Raw genomic sequence first — 15,565 nt, 5'->3', positions numbered from 1 at the left:
TTTATTCTGGAAAATATACTCAATATGTATGCTTACACACAAATGCATGCAATGCACTGAATGCAAGTATGTCAATGCATTGAATGTACATACTTTATTTACCAATGTAAAAAATATTCACGTATTTATTTATTTAAAACTTATCTTCCGCTGCTTCCGAGTAATACAGCTCTTCTGCACGAATTACATACTACGTACATACAAAAATAAAGTAGGACTTATGCAAAACCCTATTTATACACGTAAGTCGGCATATTTTAAAACATGCGCACAAAACTGAAATGAACAGTTTACCAATTACTTCACCAGTTCTCCCAGTTCTTCTCCAGATCATCAAGACCCTCCTGGTTCTTCACCCAGCCCTCCCTCCCAGCCAATAATACACAATATACAAGTCTAATTTTAGATAATTAGCAGATACATGAGTAAATTGCCAAATGTGCTTGCGTACCTTTGAAAATAAGAACTTAAGTTCTTTATTCTTGTTTGCCAGTTCCCGGCTACCCTTCTCTCCTGTTCCTTGTAGTCCCACCCCTGTCCCTGTTTGATGTACTTTCCATCTTCAAATCGGATGCAAACCGGTATGATGTAACCACTAATACCGGTATAGAAAATAAATAAATAAATAATTGTTGGTCCTGCCCCGGAACAACCTAAGATCTCTCGTTTTTACCTGCGTATATGTGTGCACGAAAAGTTAAAAGTTTGCGTGTACTTTTAACTGTTATAAAACAATAATTATGTGAGTACAGGCTTCTTACGCACATATATGCTAATTTTTGAGCAAGTAACGCTTTGAAAATTCATCCCCATAACAAATAAAGTCCATAGACATAAAGAGATCTAGAAATTGAAAAATGTCCCTATTTGGGACCCTAAATTTAAGCGCCTATATTTATTAGGCACCTAAAATGTGGGCGAAGCCAGAGGAGGGGTCAGGTCAGGGGAACAAAGTTAGGTGCTAAGTCCAGATTTCCAGTGCTAGGTGCCTAATTTTGGAACCTAAAGTGCTCTAACGTGTGTTAAACAGCATATATTATGCGATATACAATGTATACCGCACAACAGAACACTATAGTGGTGATATCACACGATATTATGCATGGCCCCGCCCAGACTGCCTCCTCTGTTGCAATGACATTCTTTGCATGCAATTTGCATGCATGAATAATAGGCAATTTGATGTGGTCAACCATGATAAAATAACACCAGCTTTTGAAAAAGCTCCCACATTACATTTAAAGGGCCTGGAACCCCCAAAAAATAAAAGCAGCTGAAAGAAAAGGTTGAGAGGGGGGGTCAGGGCTGACACCCGGAGTCACTGCTCAACTTTAAAACACATGCGACGATGGCCTCGCCACTCCTCCCCCTTCAAAGTTGACCATGAAAGACATTTATGGCTCAGGGCTCCTACTCCAATCCCATACCCCCTTCCCCTCCCCCCCCCCCCAAAGGTGTGAAATACATAATTGGTGGTGCAGGACCACCACCACCCCCTCCCCAAAGATGAGAAATTCATCAATGATAGTTCAGGGCCCCCCTCTCCCCCCACTCCTGATCCTCCCTCCTGCACCTCCCGAACCATGAAAACAAGCTGATGGTCCCTCGTTGGGGCCGGGGTGCCCCCTGGCACCCTGCTCGATTGATGCCGTTTTTCATGATGATGCCCCTGTCACATGATAGGGGCAAGGTCCGGAGATTGGACCTAGGCCACGTAGTCAGAATCAAGTGCTCAGTTCTTAAGAACTCAAGAGTTCTCAAGATTTAATTTAGATAGAATGTTTTTTTTCTTTTATTTTATACTGATGTTTCTATTTTTACAGATTTTCTAAATTAGGTTTTATTTTTTTGTAATGTAATTGCAACCTTTGACTGTGTAATTGATTTTATAACCTTATTTGTGTTTGTTTACTATATTTATTTTTGTCTAATTTGTACTTAACTTTCATCTCTACCATTAGGCAATAAATAAATACCAATAATAAATGAACTTTTGTATCATTAGTTTTTACTTTTATGTCAAATTTCTTCTCAAATTCTTTCTTGGTCTGCCTTATTTCTGTTTTACACCTAACATGCCAGTGCTGATATTCTCCTTATTTGCATTTGCCTTCCATTTTTTTTTTTTTGAAAGATGCCTTTTTTTCTTTTTAACCTTGCTGACTGTCGTTTGGTCTTCCTTCAACCTTTTTTAAATGTATAGAATATATTTCATTTCAGAATCTTTCTGGGCTACTAATAGTCTTACCAAAGGAAAGGCTGATGGGCTCTCAATGGAATTGCACAACTGTGCTCCTTCATAGTTTTCTGAGAGCTTCTGTTTATATCAACCTACACAGTCCTTGCGTTCATCACCACCAATTTTGCTTAAAATGATGGATAGCTGGCTTATTGAAACCAGACAGGCAGCTTTTTCATGTGCAGGTCCTTTATTATGGAATGCCTTACCATAAGCTCTTAGATCCATCAATGACTTTTCAGTAAAAAAAAAAAAAGGTGTAAATCCTGGTTGTTTTCTAAGGCATTTGATTGATAAATTTTATCTGAAATTATGATTTGATATATTCTGTTTATGATTTTATACTTTGTAGCCTCTTGGAAAAAGGGGTTACTATTTGAAATAACAATTATAATAATTCCTTCACAGATTTGTGCCCATTGTTGAGAACAGCTATAAATGATGCTTCAGAGTCTGGACAACTGCAGTGATCTTTTTTGCAGGCAAATGCTATGATTTTACACAACAGTGAAAATGATCCTTTATTATGCAGCTTATAAAGACCAAATTGGTAAATATGGATGCAAAAATAATGGCAAATATTATAGCTCTGAGGTTGGATCTGATTCACAAAGGTCAGATGGGTTCATTAAAGGCAGGAATACTTTGGATAATGTTAGGCGATATTGAACCCGGTGCATCATTTCTCCAGAGATACTGTCAGAGGAAAAAGGCATATGACGGGCCTTAAACCAGGGTCCTTCACCAAAGTCAAAGTCTGGTGCACTGTTGGTGGGGCCACAGAGAGACCCCACCAACAGTGACCCCACCATTCTATCTCAGAATGGTGAATACAGCGAAAACGGGGAGCAGAGGGGCAAAGGGGGGTGGCGGGTCTGCGAAAGCCAGCAGCCTTCGCACCACCGAGGTGTTTTTGCTGCCGGCTTTCGCACCCAATAGCGCCACAGTCAAAGGTGACGCTTTTGGGTGAGCTACTGGCGACGATAACATTGCTTACCTTATTGCCACCAGCGAAAACACTGCAGAGTCCACATCCTCGCTGCCCCGACTCCTCCCCTCACTGCCCTGACTCCGCCCCGACTCCGCCCCCAGCATGCTATCACACACGAAAAGGGACATTTCGCGTGTGATAGCGGCTTATCACACGCCTAAGGCAGCCCCAGACCAGTGTTAGTCTGGGACCTGACTCTACCCTTGAGAAATCGTATTGATCCTCGTTATAAAGTTACCATCTTTAAGGCTCTATATGATCAAGCAGAAGTCAGTTTAGAAATTAATGGAGCTCTAATCCCATTATTTGTTCTGGAAAGGGTGCCCATTATCACCTTTATTGTTTGCTGTTTCTCTAGAACTCTTTGCCCAGGCTATTCGGCACAGTAATGATGTCGATGTGATAGGGGTTAAAATAAGAGAAATTAAGCACAAAATTGCACTCCTTGCAGATGACGCACTAATATTTTGAAAACTTTCTCTAATTCATTAGCTTTTTGCAAGGAGTTTAGATTATTCTCTTAGACATAAACTTAATGACTTTAAGTCCGTCCTCATTCCCTTTAATGTACCAACTGACGTGGAAGGAAATATGCATACCAATTTTCCCTTTAAGTGGCAGTATAATCATTTCTAATCATTACTATTTCTTCCCAGATTAAAAAAAAAAAAAAAAAAGCTCTAGAAATTGAATTTTCTCCTCTTTTGCTTTAATTTAAAGAAGCCCTGGTCTCAATAGTCTTATATTACAGAATCTCTTAACATGAGAATCAACTTTATAAAAATGAACATTGCCCTGAGACTTCTATATCTGTTCACTAGGCTCTCCTGTCTGATACCTGATATCTTTTTTGCAGACATTAGCAGGGCATTATCTTCCTATATTTGGAATGCAAAGTGTGCATGAGCATCACTTAGACTTTGGTGCCTATCTAAAACCATGGGAGGATTAGCCCTACTTAATGTCAAAAAATACTATGGTGTTGCACAGCTGTGGATTGTTCTTTCTTTTCACTCTCGAATTATTGATCAAAGTTGAGAATCATTCTTTATATCCCCATACACTGAGTGTGCTAGTCTCTCTTAGGGAGCATGTAAAGGCCCAGATCAACCTACACCCTTTTCTTAGAGTTGTACTCAATATGTGGGATAGCATCTTTCGGTTGTTAAAGATTTCTACCTGCTATCTCCATTAACTCATATTTGCTCTAATACTTCCTTTCTCTCTGGATTTGACAGCCCCAGAAGGTTCAAATGGATGATTGATGTCGGCATGGGTAGAGTGTTGAACTTCACTGTGGACAGCTCGTTTCTTTCTACAGACACACCTGGTGCGCGCCTGGTGCGCGAACAAAAGTATGCGCGCGCGCTGTTTTATAAATGTACCCCTAACAGCTTTCACCACATCCTCCAGCAAATGAATTCCACAGTTTAATTATGCATTGAGTAAAAAAATATTTTCTCCTATTTGTCTTGAATGTATCACCTAGTAACTTGTGCCCTAGTCTTTGTACTCTTTGAAAGAGTAAACAACCGATTCACGTTACACTGCACTTTATCATAGACCTCTATCATATCTCTCCGCAGCTGACCCTTCTTCAAATTGAAGAGCCCTAACCTCTTTATCCTTTCCTTTATCTCCTTTATCATTTTGGTTGCTCTTCTCTGTACCTTTTCTAATTCTGCTATTGCTCTTATGAAATGCGATGACCAAAACTATGCTAGCAATATGCTCATAGAAACATAATGCTGATAATGTGTAATTTATTTTTATTGCCCTCAGTTGTACTGGAATATTATTAGTTTAATTTTGTTCATAAATCTGGGGGGTTTTTTGTTGTTACTGATGGATGCTTTGTATATATACAAGATTTGTTGATTGTTTTGAATTATTGATCTAAATTTTGTATTCTGTTAATAATCCTTCAGATATATTCTTTCAAAAACATTATTTTTATTATTAAGAGTTTTTATTTGTTTCATTAAAGGATGAAAAGGAGTTGATTTGTACAATGCAGCTAGCAGACACTGCATTGTACAAATCAACTCCTCTTGTTAAAATTTTCATCGCTTATATAGGCTAAAATTCTTTAATGATGTAAATTTTATAATGAATACCACTGAATGTGTCTGTTAGAACACTCCCCAACCCCAACCCAACTCCCAAAAACTCACCCTGATTCAAAGTGCCCCCAAACATTGATCCATATATATAGTATCAGACTGAGCCTTATAAACAGTGTCTCTCTCTCTCTCTCTCTCTCTCTCTCTCTCTCTCTCTCTCCCTGCACCTAAGGAGGAACTGTGGCATGCATAAGATATGTGCATAAAGCTGCAGATGTGAAGAGTATTTTATAACTTGCGCACTGCCCTTTTAAAATCTACCTGTATATGTGGTTAAAATAACCTAAACAGTAAACTTCAAATTAGATGTCCCACACGACAAGCTATCTGAGACTTAGGGGGTCATTTTTCAAAGCGATCGCATGCGAAAAGGGACTTTTTGAACGTGAAAAGTCCCTTTTTCACATGCGATCATTAAAAAGGGGCGGCGTCAAGACCAGAACAGGAGGAGTCAGGGCGGCACTGGGGCGGACGCCGCGAAGACAGCGTGGATGGCGAAAAGGTAAGGAGCCTTTTCGCTTCCAATTTCGCGCCCAATAGCACCATCTTTTACGATAGCACTATTGGGTGCGATCGCTGCCGGCTATCGCAGGCCCGCCCCCGCCCCCCTGTACCACGCGATTCACGCCGCCGCGATAGGTTAGAAAATCTAGGCCTTAGTTCACTGTCTGCAAGGATCTGTTAGGCAGTTCTTGTCTGCCACTAACAGGGGGGGGGGTCTCACTGGGACTCGTGGATTAGCTGTTTAGTCCTTCCAACTTTATGGCCTGTACCTCCTGCTGCTGGCAGCCATGCTGTTCCTGTTTTATTTCTGTTATATTCCAGCTTCTACGTCTGTACCATGCCAGAGCTTTGGGCTAACTCCTGGTGTTATATCTTGTTCTAGACCTGCTCTTGACGCATCTTTGCGTGAGTCTCCCCCAGGCATCTCGTATTCCGAGTTCTTGTTATTCCTGTATTTGTGCTCTTGTTTGTTTTTGCCTTGTGGGCCTAATTTGTGGGCTTACTTGGGACCTTCTCTTAATCTCATAATTTTTGTCTTTGCTCCTCTACTTTTGTTTCTATGTTCCTGTTTGGTCCTTATCTTGTGTTCCTATCTGATCCTGGTCTTGTTTTAGTAGGCATCTTCCTGTATTCTGCTCTTGTTGTGATCCAGCCCTGCTCCCATATCCTGCTGCAAGTGTTTCTACTGTCTAAGTCCTGCTGCCCACCACCACTTGAGGGCTAAAGTCCAAGGGGAAGGTGGTCAGAACAGGCAGAACATACCTTGTACCCATTTCTGTTCAAGCCCGTCTTGTCTGTGTCCAGCCTGCTTCTGCTTTTGGGGTCAGAACTCCAGCAGTATGCCATGACAGTGCAAATTCTTCTTATAAAATAAGTATAAAAATTAAACTAATCTAAAATTTAAAATTAAATTTCTTCTTTTTTTTCTTTCTTTTGATTTATATTCTGTCTTTCAGCCACTTCAAAGCGTATTACATTCAGTTATTGTAGTACACATGTTCCTCATATCTTTCAAGACCTTACAATCTCTGGAACTCAGGAATTTTACTTCCATGACGCTAAGCAATTTGGGTTGAATTTTGAAAGCGAACTGGTGGAGGAATCGGAAAACTGGTAATTTCAATTATGCACACATGTTTTGAACTATACCAACTTCCGGGCATAAATAGGATTTTATGTAAGTGCTACTTTTTTCCATGCATGCATTTTTTAAATTGGTAGGAAAAGTATGCACATTAAATGCATTGAAATTCTCGCTTTCAATGTATTGCATGGATTCTATCTGCTCCTGGAAGTTTCCTACCTTAAAGCAGAGTAATCAAATTATTTACAACATTCGGGCCGATACAGTAAAATCGCGGGAGAGCGGTGCGTGCACAGACCACTCTCCTGTGCGCGCGATACAGTATTTTAATTTATTAAAATTAGGGCCAGCGGTAAAAAGAGGCGGCTGTCAGCAGGTTTGACAGCTGACGCTCAATTTTGCCGGCGTCGGTTCTCGAGCCCGCTGACAGCCACGGGTTCGGAAACCGGATGCCGGCAAAATTGAGCGTCTGGTTTTCGACCCGTGGGCCGATTTCAAAATTTTTTTTCTATTTTTTTTACTTTTTTTAACTTTCGGGACCTCCAACTTAATATCACCATGATATTAAGTCAGAGGGTGCACAGGAAAGCAGTTTTTACTGCTTTTCTGTGCACTTTCCCGGTACCTGGAGAAATTAACGCTTACCTTTGAATAGGCGCTAATTTCTGAAAGTAAAATGTGCGGCTCGGCTGCACATTTTACTTTCTGTATTGCGCGGGAATCCCTAATAGGGCCATCAACATGCATTTGCATGTTGCGGGTGGTATTAGGTTCAGAGGGTTGGATGCGCGTTTTGGCCGCGCTATTACCCCTTACTGAATAAGGGGTAAAGCTAGCACGTCCAAAACGCGCGTCCAATCGCGGGTTAACAGTGTGCTCCGCCAGAGCACACTGTACTGTATCGGCCTGATTGTAAGGTCAGTAACCAGCAAGCAGTAACTTTAGGAAAACAGGGTAACTTTAGACAGTCAATGGGCAAACCTACTGCTGAATATTCTTGGCTAAATTATTTAGATAAAGATATCCTGATAACTTTAGCTGCAGAACTGAATATACTTGGCTACGTTATCCAGGTGAATTTACTGGGGTTTTGGTTTTTTTTTGGGGGGGGGGGGGGGGGAACCAGTAGCCAAGTGGGCTCGATCCTCTATACCCTAAATAAGTTTTTAAAAATGTCAAGACGCAGCATCATGTCCAATCCCCCCAACTCTCAAAATAATTAAAACAAGTTGTAGCTCCTAGCAGCCCAAGGTCTGCCCCTCTCTCCCCAAGCCTGATCTTAAAAAGCATTTACATGTGTAAAATTGGGTTTCTCTCGTCTAAGTGCACTTTATTTGAGTAAATGGCTTTTGATAATTGCTGCGATAGCAGTTACATTTACACGTTGTAACTCCTTTTGAAAATTCACCCGTAAGGTTCAGTCGGGAGTTGCTAGAACCTTACCGTCCAGTGTTGGGTTATAATTCATACATTTTTGCAAATAAAGCTGCAGCTTTTACCTCCACGTTTAACTCGGTTATGAAATTTTGGGGGTGGGCAAGGACAGAGGATGTCATGGATGCCTATGTCATTATTTTTTCACTACTTCAGCTTCAAATTCCAGAGAGCTTTTAACATCCATTGGATCTCACATTTCACTGACAAAAATGTTCCATTTCCTATTTGTTAATGGATGTCTAAAGCTGTAAAGGAAAAAACACCCAAACAATAACCCAAAAAGTCTTTTAGAAAGTGTAACCTTACTTTCATTCCAGCTGCAGCCGCAGGCCCACTGGGATCCACAGCTTGAATATAACAGGGTTTACTTCCACGTACAACAAATCCCCACCCTACTGCATCGCCTACGATCTGAAAGCACAAGCAAATAGGGAGACACCATGAAATGCAAGAGAGGGACAGCCAAGATATTGATATATATGTATGCCAAATATATATCTGAGTCTGTACACTATCCTAGCAGCACTTCTTATTAGTTCATACAATATCGCATTGCCAAACATTAACTACTAGTACTGACCAGTCTAAAGTAAAGAATGAATGATTTTTTTTAGAGCAGCATGACAAAAGAAATACAGTCTGCCGCTTTCACTGAACAGCTGAAAAAATATTGACTATTGGGGATAGAGGAAGAGCGATTTCTAGATGCAATATTATTCTCTAGCTTTGCAATTTAATTCTTTATCAATCATACTTTTGTCTGCCAGGGTCAATATCTTCCATCATTGTCCACACAGATAGACTAATTTTGACGTATTTGTTGATTGCTAAAGAAGTCAATAGTGATAAATATTGACTGGGAGAGGACACTGACTGATTGAGGATTATATTTTTTGAAGGCAAAAATCATAAATTTAATTTAAGCTGGACCATGTGACCTTGTCTAAATAAAATCAAGGTGTTTCTGGATTAATCTATATAAATAAAAATGTAAATGTTCGTTTGTTCAAAATCTTAAATCTCCGAAAGTTCGTCACCAATTGCTTTGAAATTTTGACACAACGTTGCATTCGAATACGCACATGTTTTTATATACCTATATTATAGAGATGTCACACCTGTGACAGGTAAAAACATACTTTTTGGGAAAAACAATGCCATCTGTTGGACGTAAAAGCAACACACTTTATCTACAATATAAATGGGCTCTGTCCGACGGACCGCAAATGCGCAGTAAAGAGCTGCTCTCCCGCGCATGTGCGGACCATAGAGCTCTGCGCTACGTGCTGGGTGTCACAGAGGGGAGGAGAAAAGGGCAGACGAGTCGCTGCTCCGAGAAACGGCTCAGCCCGTTCTTCCGCAGCTGGGGAAGGGGGGAGGGAGGAAGGACTGCCGGACAGTTACACACAAGAGGAGGAAAGGGTAAGAGTCGCCGAGCCAGTCCATCCACTGCCGGGAAAGGGTGGAGGGAGGTGGGACAGCCGGAGCAGAGCTAATGCACATTGTGAAATTAAACCAGACTGAGCAACGGCAACGCATGGCCGGGTACAGCTAGTATATAAATAGAGAAACAAACTAAATGACTAGATTATTCTCACCAATTTTGAGTGCAAGATGTGTTTCAATAAATCCCTAATTGAAAAGTCAAGGGAAGCCACTCCCCTCAGGGTATCCATACTACAAATAAATCCGTTATCCAATAGGCAACCGTTATATTATTTGAGAGTGTACTATGACATGCTGGTTAAAAAGATATTTGACTTCTGATTTGGCTGTTTGAAACTACTTTTGATTTACTGAAAGTGTCAGGGCCTATATGATATCATTAACCATACTGAAACTAGTTAAAACTATAACATCTGATTGATCACCAGTGTTTAAAGGGCTATCACCAAATAACGGATTACAGTTTTAACCCAACACAATGTTAATTCTACACAAGGAGGTATGGATGCACCAAGATTATAAAATAAAGTTTCTCAAAACAGTCTTAGTTTTCAGATTCTTAGCAATAATTTAAAACAGCCTAGTCACTTATTCTTTTTCTGAATACCCAGGGAAGTGCATTTCCTGTGCCAGACACAGAACAACTAGCAGTGCTACTGATTCACGGCGAAAACATACCGTAAGAGTCTTCCTCATGTACGGGGCTCCCGGAGTCAGTAGTTCATCGGGGGTCACCGACTTCTTTAACACTGCAGAAGAAGAAAGAAACAGTATGGAAGACTTTCAGAACACTCTAATTTAATACAGTACAGTGGTCTCTCGCCCCTTAAATAACGAGAGCAGATGTCAAAACATGATCTTCTTATACACACGACTGGTTACAGCAGAGCTAGAATGCCCTACTATATAGAAACTGAATATGGTAACAGCTAAGGACCACATGGCCTACTTAGTTTGCCCAAAGTACTTTCTGTTGCAATTTCACAGACTGAGGATCCCCAAACTTAATCCTTGAATGCTACAACCAAATTGTGTTCTCTGGATTTCAACAATGAATATGCATGAGATCTGTTTGCAAACACTGCCTATGCAAATATATCTCATATGTATAATTTTAATAAAAAAATGTATATCCAGCACCTCTGCAGTTTGTGGCGTGATACAGTAATAACATATATAAAATCATATTAAACATACATAAATTGCAGAATTCCTGAAAACCTGACTGAGTTATGACCCTCAAGGACCAAGCTTGGGGAACCCCACCATAGACAGGCTCTGTCTTCACTTGCTTGTGGTTAAGGATCCTTTTTATTAAATTCTGTTACTGTTGTTGCCTCCACAAGCACAAGAATTGCTTACCAATGAGATTGCCAATTCTCACCCTAAAGTGCTACAAACAGATCTGGTTTATATTTATTTATTTATTTGTTTATATACTGTCATTCGGTGCAGCCATCATAATGGTTTACAAGAATCAAGCAGAAAACAGATAATTAAACATAGTTGCAAAAATAACAGTGGAAGGGAAGGGGAAGAGGGTGGGGGTGGAAAACGGAGGAGAAGGAAATAAAGGGAAAGGAGGATAGAAACAGTATTGGGATTTAATCATCTTAGGGGTGTACTCCTAGCGTTGTTTCTTATAAGTTCATATTGCTAAGACTATGGTCGATGCCAGTTGTTGTATCTGTTTCTCTCTTGCATGGGTTTGGTTGGTAGTATTGATTGAAGTTAGATTGTTGATTTAATTGATCGTTAATGTAGACTTTATGAAAATGCAAAGTTTTTAGATCCTTCTTGAATGTTTTGATATTAGTTTGAGTTCTCAAATAAGGTGGTAGGGAGTTCCATTTCTTTGGACAGGCAATGGAGAATGCTCTATTTCTTGTGGTAGATAGGTGAGCATCTCTGATGGGAGGAATTGTTAGACGAGAAGTGTTATTTGATCGAAGATTCCTATTGGAATTTTGTCGAGTGATTTTTAAGCTTGTTTGTTTGTGGTGATCGGAATGTATTAATTTGTGTATGATAGTCAAGATCTTATATTCAATTCGGGATTTAATAGGAAGCCAGTGTAGAGAAGTTAGTATGGCGTGATGTGATCATTCTTTTTTTTTTTCAGTTAAAATACTGGCTGTTGAGTTCTGAAGAATCTGCAGAGGTTTGATGTTGTTGAACGGAAGGCCAATCAGAAGAGAGTTACAGTAGTCTATGGTTGAGAAAATTATTAGTTGCAAAACAGTTCTGAGAATTAATGAATTTAGGAAAGGTTTTATACATCTTAGGATTAGGAGTTTGTGATATCCTTCTTTGATTTTGGTAGTTATGTGGTTATTGTATGATAGGTTTTTATCAATGATTACTCCAAGGTTTCTGGCGTGAGTGACAGGGGATATTGGGTTAATTTGATTGTTAGCTGTGAGCTGAGGTGGTGGTGTTACATTGGATTTTTTGTCCATGATAATTATTTCGGTTTTGTCAATGTTGATTATGAGCTTTAATTTTGTAAGGAGTTGTCTGATTGATTCACGTAGTATAGAAGTGTCTTTGTATGTTTCATCAATGGAGTTTTTGATGGGAATTAGAAGTTTTATGTCATCTGCATAGAGGTAGTGGGTGATTTGAAGATCATTTAGTAGCTGGTAAATGGGTAAAAGGTAAACGTTGAACAGAGTGGCAGATATAGCTGAACCTTGTGGAACTCCAGTATTGAGGTTAATTTTCTTAGAGATGTTATTGTTGAATGAAACTTGGTAGCTTCTGTTCGAAAGATAAGATGAGAAGCATTGTAGAGTAGTGTCAGCTAAACCAATTTCTGACAATCGTTCTAGAAGTATTTGATGATTTACTGTATCAAATGCTGCAGAGAGGTCAAGGAGTACGAGTAGATATTGTTTTCCATTATCAAATCCTCTTAGGATAGTGTCATTTAATGACAGAAGGAGAGTCTCAGTGGAGGTTTTTTCTAAAACCATATTGGTTTGGGGATAGGATGTTGTTTGTTTCAAGGTATTCATCAAGTTGTGAGTGAACTACTTTTTCGATGATTTTGGCTATGAAGGGTAGATTAGAAATTGGGCGGTAATTTGATAGGTTATTTGGGTCGAGGTTATTCTTTTTTAGTATAGGTTTGATTATAGCTGATTTGAGACAATTGGGGTAGCTTCCTTCAGTAAGAGATAGATTGACGATCTTGGTGATTAATTTTGTTATAGTAGGTTCAATTGTCTTGAGGCTTGTTATGTGGATGCTATCCAGAGGGTGGTTGGCAGGATTCATTTTCTTGATGATTGATTGGATCTGGATGGTGGAGGAGGTGTCGAAGCTAGTCCATTTTGATTTTACTTTTGAGTTCAGACATATGGATTGGGTGTTATCTTCAAAGTTGGATTGTATTAAGTTTAATATTTTATTTTTAAAGAATTCAGCAAAATCATCGTTTTTGTGTGAAGTGCAAGTAGCTTTTTGAGTTGTCTTTGTGAGGTATTGTACTATTGAGAAGAGCATTCTGGGGTTGTGATGAAATTTGTTGATATTTTTTGAGAAATATTCTTTTTTTTGCATTGTTGATGGTATATTTATATTGTGCTAGGTATGTTCGGTATTTCTATTTATAGTATTTATAGTTCAAATAAGCTCCTGGAATACATGTATACAAATAACTGTAATAAATATTCATTATGGGCATCCTGAACACCAGACCTATTATTGATCCTGTGCTCAAGGACTGCCTGAGACATCAGACCTTTTTATAAAGGGGTTGCTTTAAAGAGAAGGCACTTGAACAAATAAATGTTCCAGGATATCACTGTGGAGGAGAGGGGTTGGGGGCAGGGAGGAAGGAAGGAGGTCAATTGAGATTTGTGCCATAGATTTCTAACAGTCCCATACTATGTAATGACTAACATAAATGATGGAGAAAAAACTTTTAAGCATATGCTGCTGAGGAGCAGTGAGCTGCTTGGAAATGCCTCTGAGTAACTCCGGGTGCCACCCTTGTCTTTGTGCTGTTTTTATGCTTTAAAACAAGTGGCATGGTTTATATCTCTAAGTATTGGCGGTCATTTACTTTTTGTGATTTTTGTGCTATCACCAACAAGATCTCAAAGAAAGTGAAGGAGAAGATAACACAACCGGAATCTAAGATGGCTGACAACTCCACGGAGGCAATTATTAGGGAAGCCTCTAAAGCAGTTATAACTGCTATGGATGCTAAGTTAGAGAAGCTGCATACCTCAGTTGAAGCGATGGACACTCTTGTATTCAATGGGGAGGGGGGTGGAGGATCTAGTTCTTAACTGGACAAACTGGTGAAACTGGCACCCCCCCCTTTTTAAAATCCCCGACTGAAAAATCTGTGCTTCTAATACATTAAAGTATTAATGGCTCTTTGATGTATTAGCATATTGACTTGCCCCTGCAAGGCAAAGAAATTAATTCAGTTAATGGGGAGGTGAGGGGGGAATGGAGGGAAGAAAATTCAAGGCTGAAAGGGAGTCAGGTAGCTATATGATTGGCACCTGAGTTGCTCTCGTTGTGATTTATTTATGTTTGTGAATATGGAGTTGAATGAAACAATGGTTGGACCATGCTCAATAAACAGATTTTTCCTTAAAACCCCCAACTTTCATGGTAAAAGCGGAATTTGTGCACCTAGACACATGCCTATTTAAAATCAGGCGCACCTGTGCATGCATCCAGGCTACTTTATAGCAGGTGCGCATATGTGCACAAAAGTTATAAAATCACTGCCTCCATGGGTGCGTGACGGCGCACAGGTGCCAATGTGCACCCGCACGCTGGACTGAAGTTACCGTCCCTTTTATTTATTTAAAATATTTATAAACCACATATAACAAATACAGTTGAGTTAGGTGATGTACAATAGAACGTAAATCATCATGATACAAAATATTTGGCTCCACCCCTACAAACTATTGTGGTTGTATCGTGGCATGATTTGTTTTTGTTTTGTAACTTTTTATTTATGATTTTGATTAACAATAGACACTGCCGAGAATCAGACAAGACTGTTTTATCACAGCACAAACGAACGACATAAAATCGTATCATGAAGCTTCCTTTTCTTGCTCAATGGTGGCCCACTTCAGCCGGGACTGTCATTGGTTAAAGGGCCAGCAGCCTGAAAAATGGCCCTCCCCCACTACCCCCCCCCCACTACCCCGCCCCACTACCTATTGAGGTGGTGCTGGCCCCCCCAAAATAAAGAAAAAAAAAGCCACATTTGTGGCGATGGCTGGCTCCTTTTTCTGCCCCTCCCCTTCATCCCAAAAATGGTTCCTTTGGCATAGAACAAACACCTCTCGGCCCAACCCTATCCCTGCTTCCTACTATAATAAAGTCTCTGGTGTCTAGGGTACACCCCAATCCTAATCCCCAAAATAATTAACCCTGGTTGTCTAGGGGGCAGGTGGATCCCCATCCCTACCTCCTAACACCCATGTACCTCCAAAGTAGATCGTCGATTCTCAGCAGAGGGCCTGGGGCACCCCAGAATCAACGGAGAAAAGTGAGAGAGATCCTCCAGACAAAACCCCATTATATAAAACCGCTAGTCTAGGAGCAAGAGAGTCAGAAAAAATCTTGTAGAAAAGTAATATGAAACCATCCTCTCCTGCACATTTACCATTTCTCAGCACCCAAATATCATTTCGATAGTAAGGATCAGGATCTCCAGACTCGCCAAAGCAGCACCTGGACTCGTGGAGAGGTCCAGACTG

At 40.0% G+C, this 15,565-nt stretch overlaps 1 protein-coding gene across 1 annotated transcript in view; it reads right to left on the bottom strand.

The window, feature by feature from the left end:
- DEPTOR (DEP domain containing MTOR interacting protein) overlaps window positions 1-15,565 on the bottom strand; it is a 236,511-nt gene that overhangs the window by 45,685 nt on the left and 175,261 nt on the right. Inside the window, 2 exon segments of the mRNA XM_029591951.1 lie at window positions 8,685-8,789; window positions 10,503-10,573. Of these exon segments, the coding sequence (XP_029447811.1) occupies window positions 8,685-8,789; window positions 10,503-10,573 (176 nt within the window).

This window comes from Rhinatrema bivittatum, chromosome 2 (genome assembly GCF_901001135.1).
Source record: "Rhinatrema bivittatum chromosome 2, aRhiBiv1.1, whole genome shotgun sequence".
NCBI classification, from domain to species: Eukaryota; Metazoa; Chordata; class Amphibia; order Gymnophiona; family Rhinatrematidae; genus Rhinatrema; species Rhinatrema bivittatum.
The sequence above is the reverse complement of the archived record's forward strand: the minus strand, read 5'-3'. Positions and strand labels throughout refer to the sequence as shown.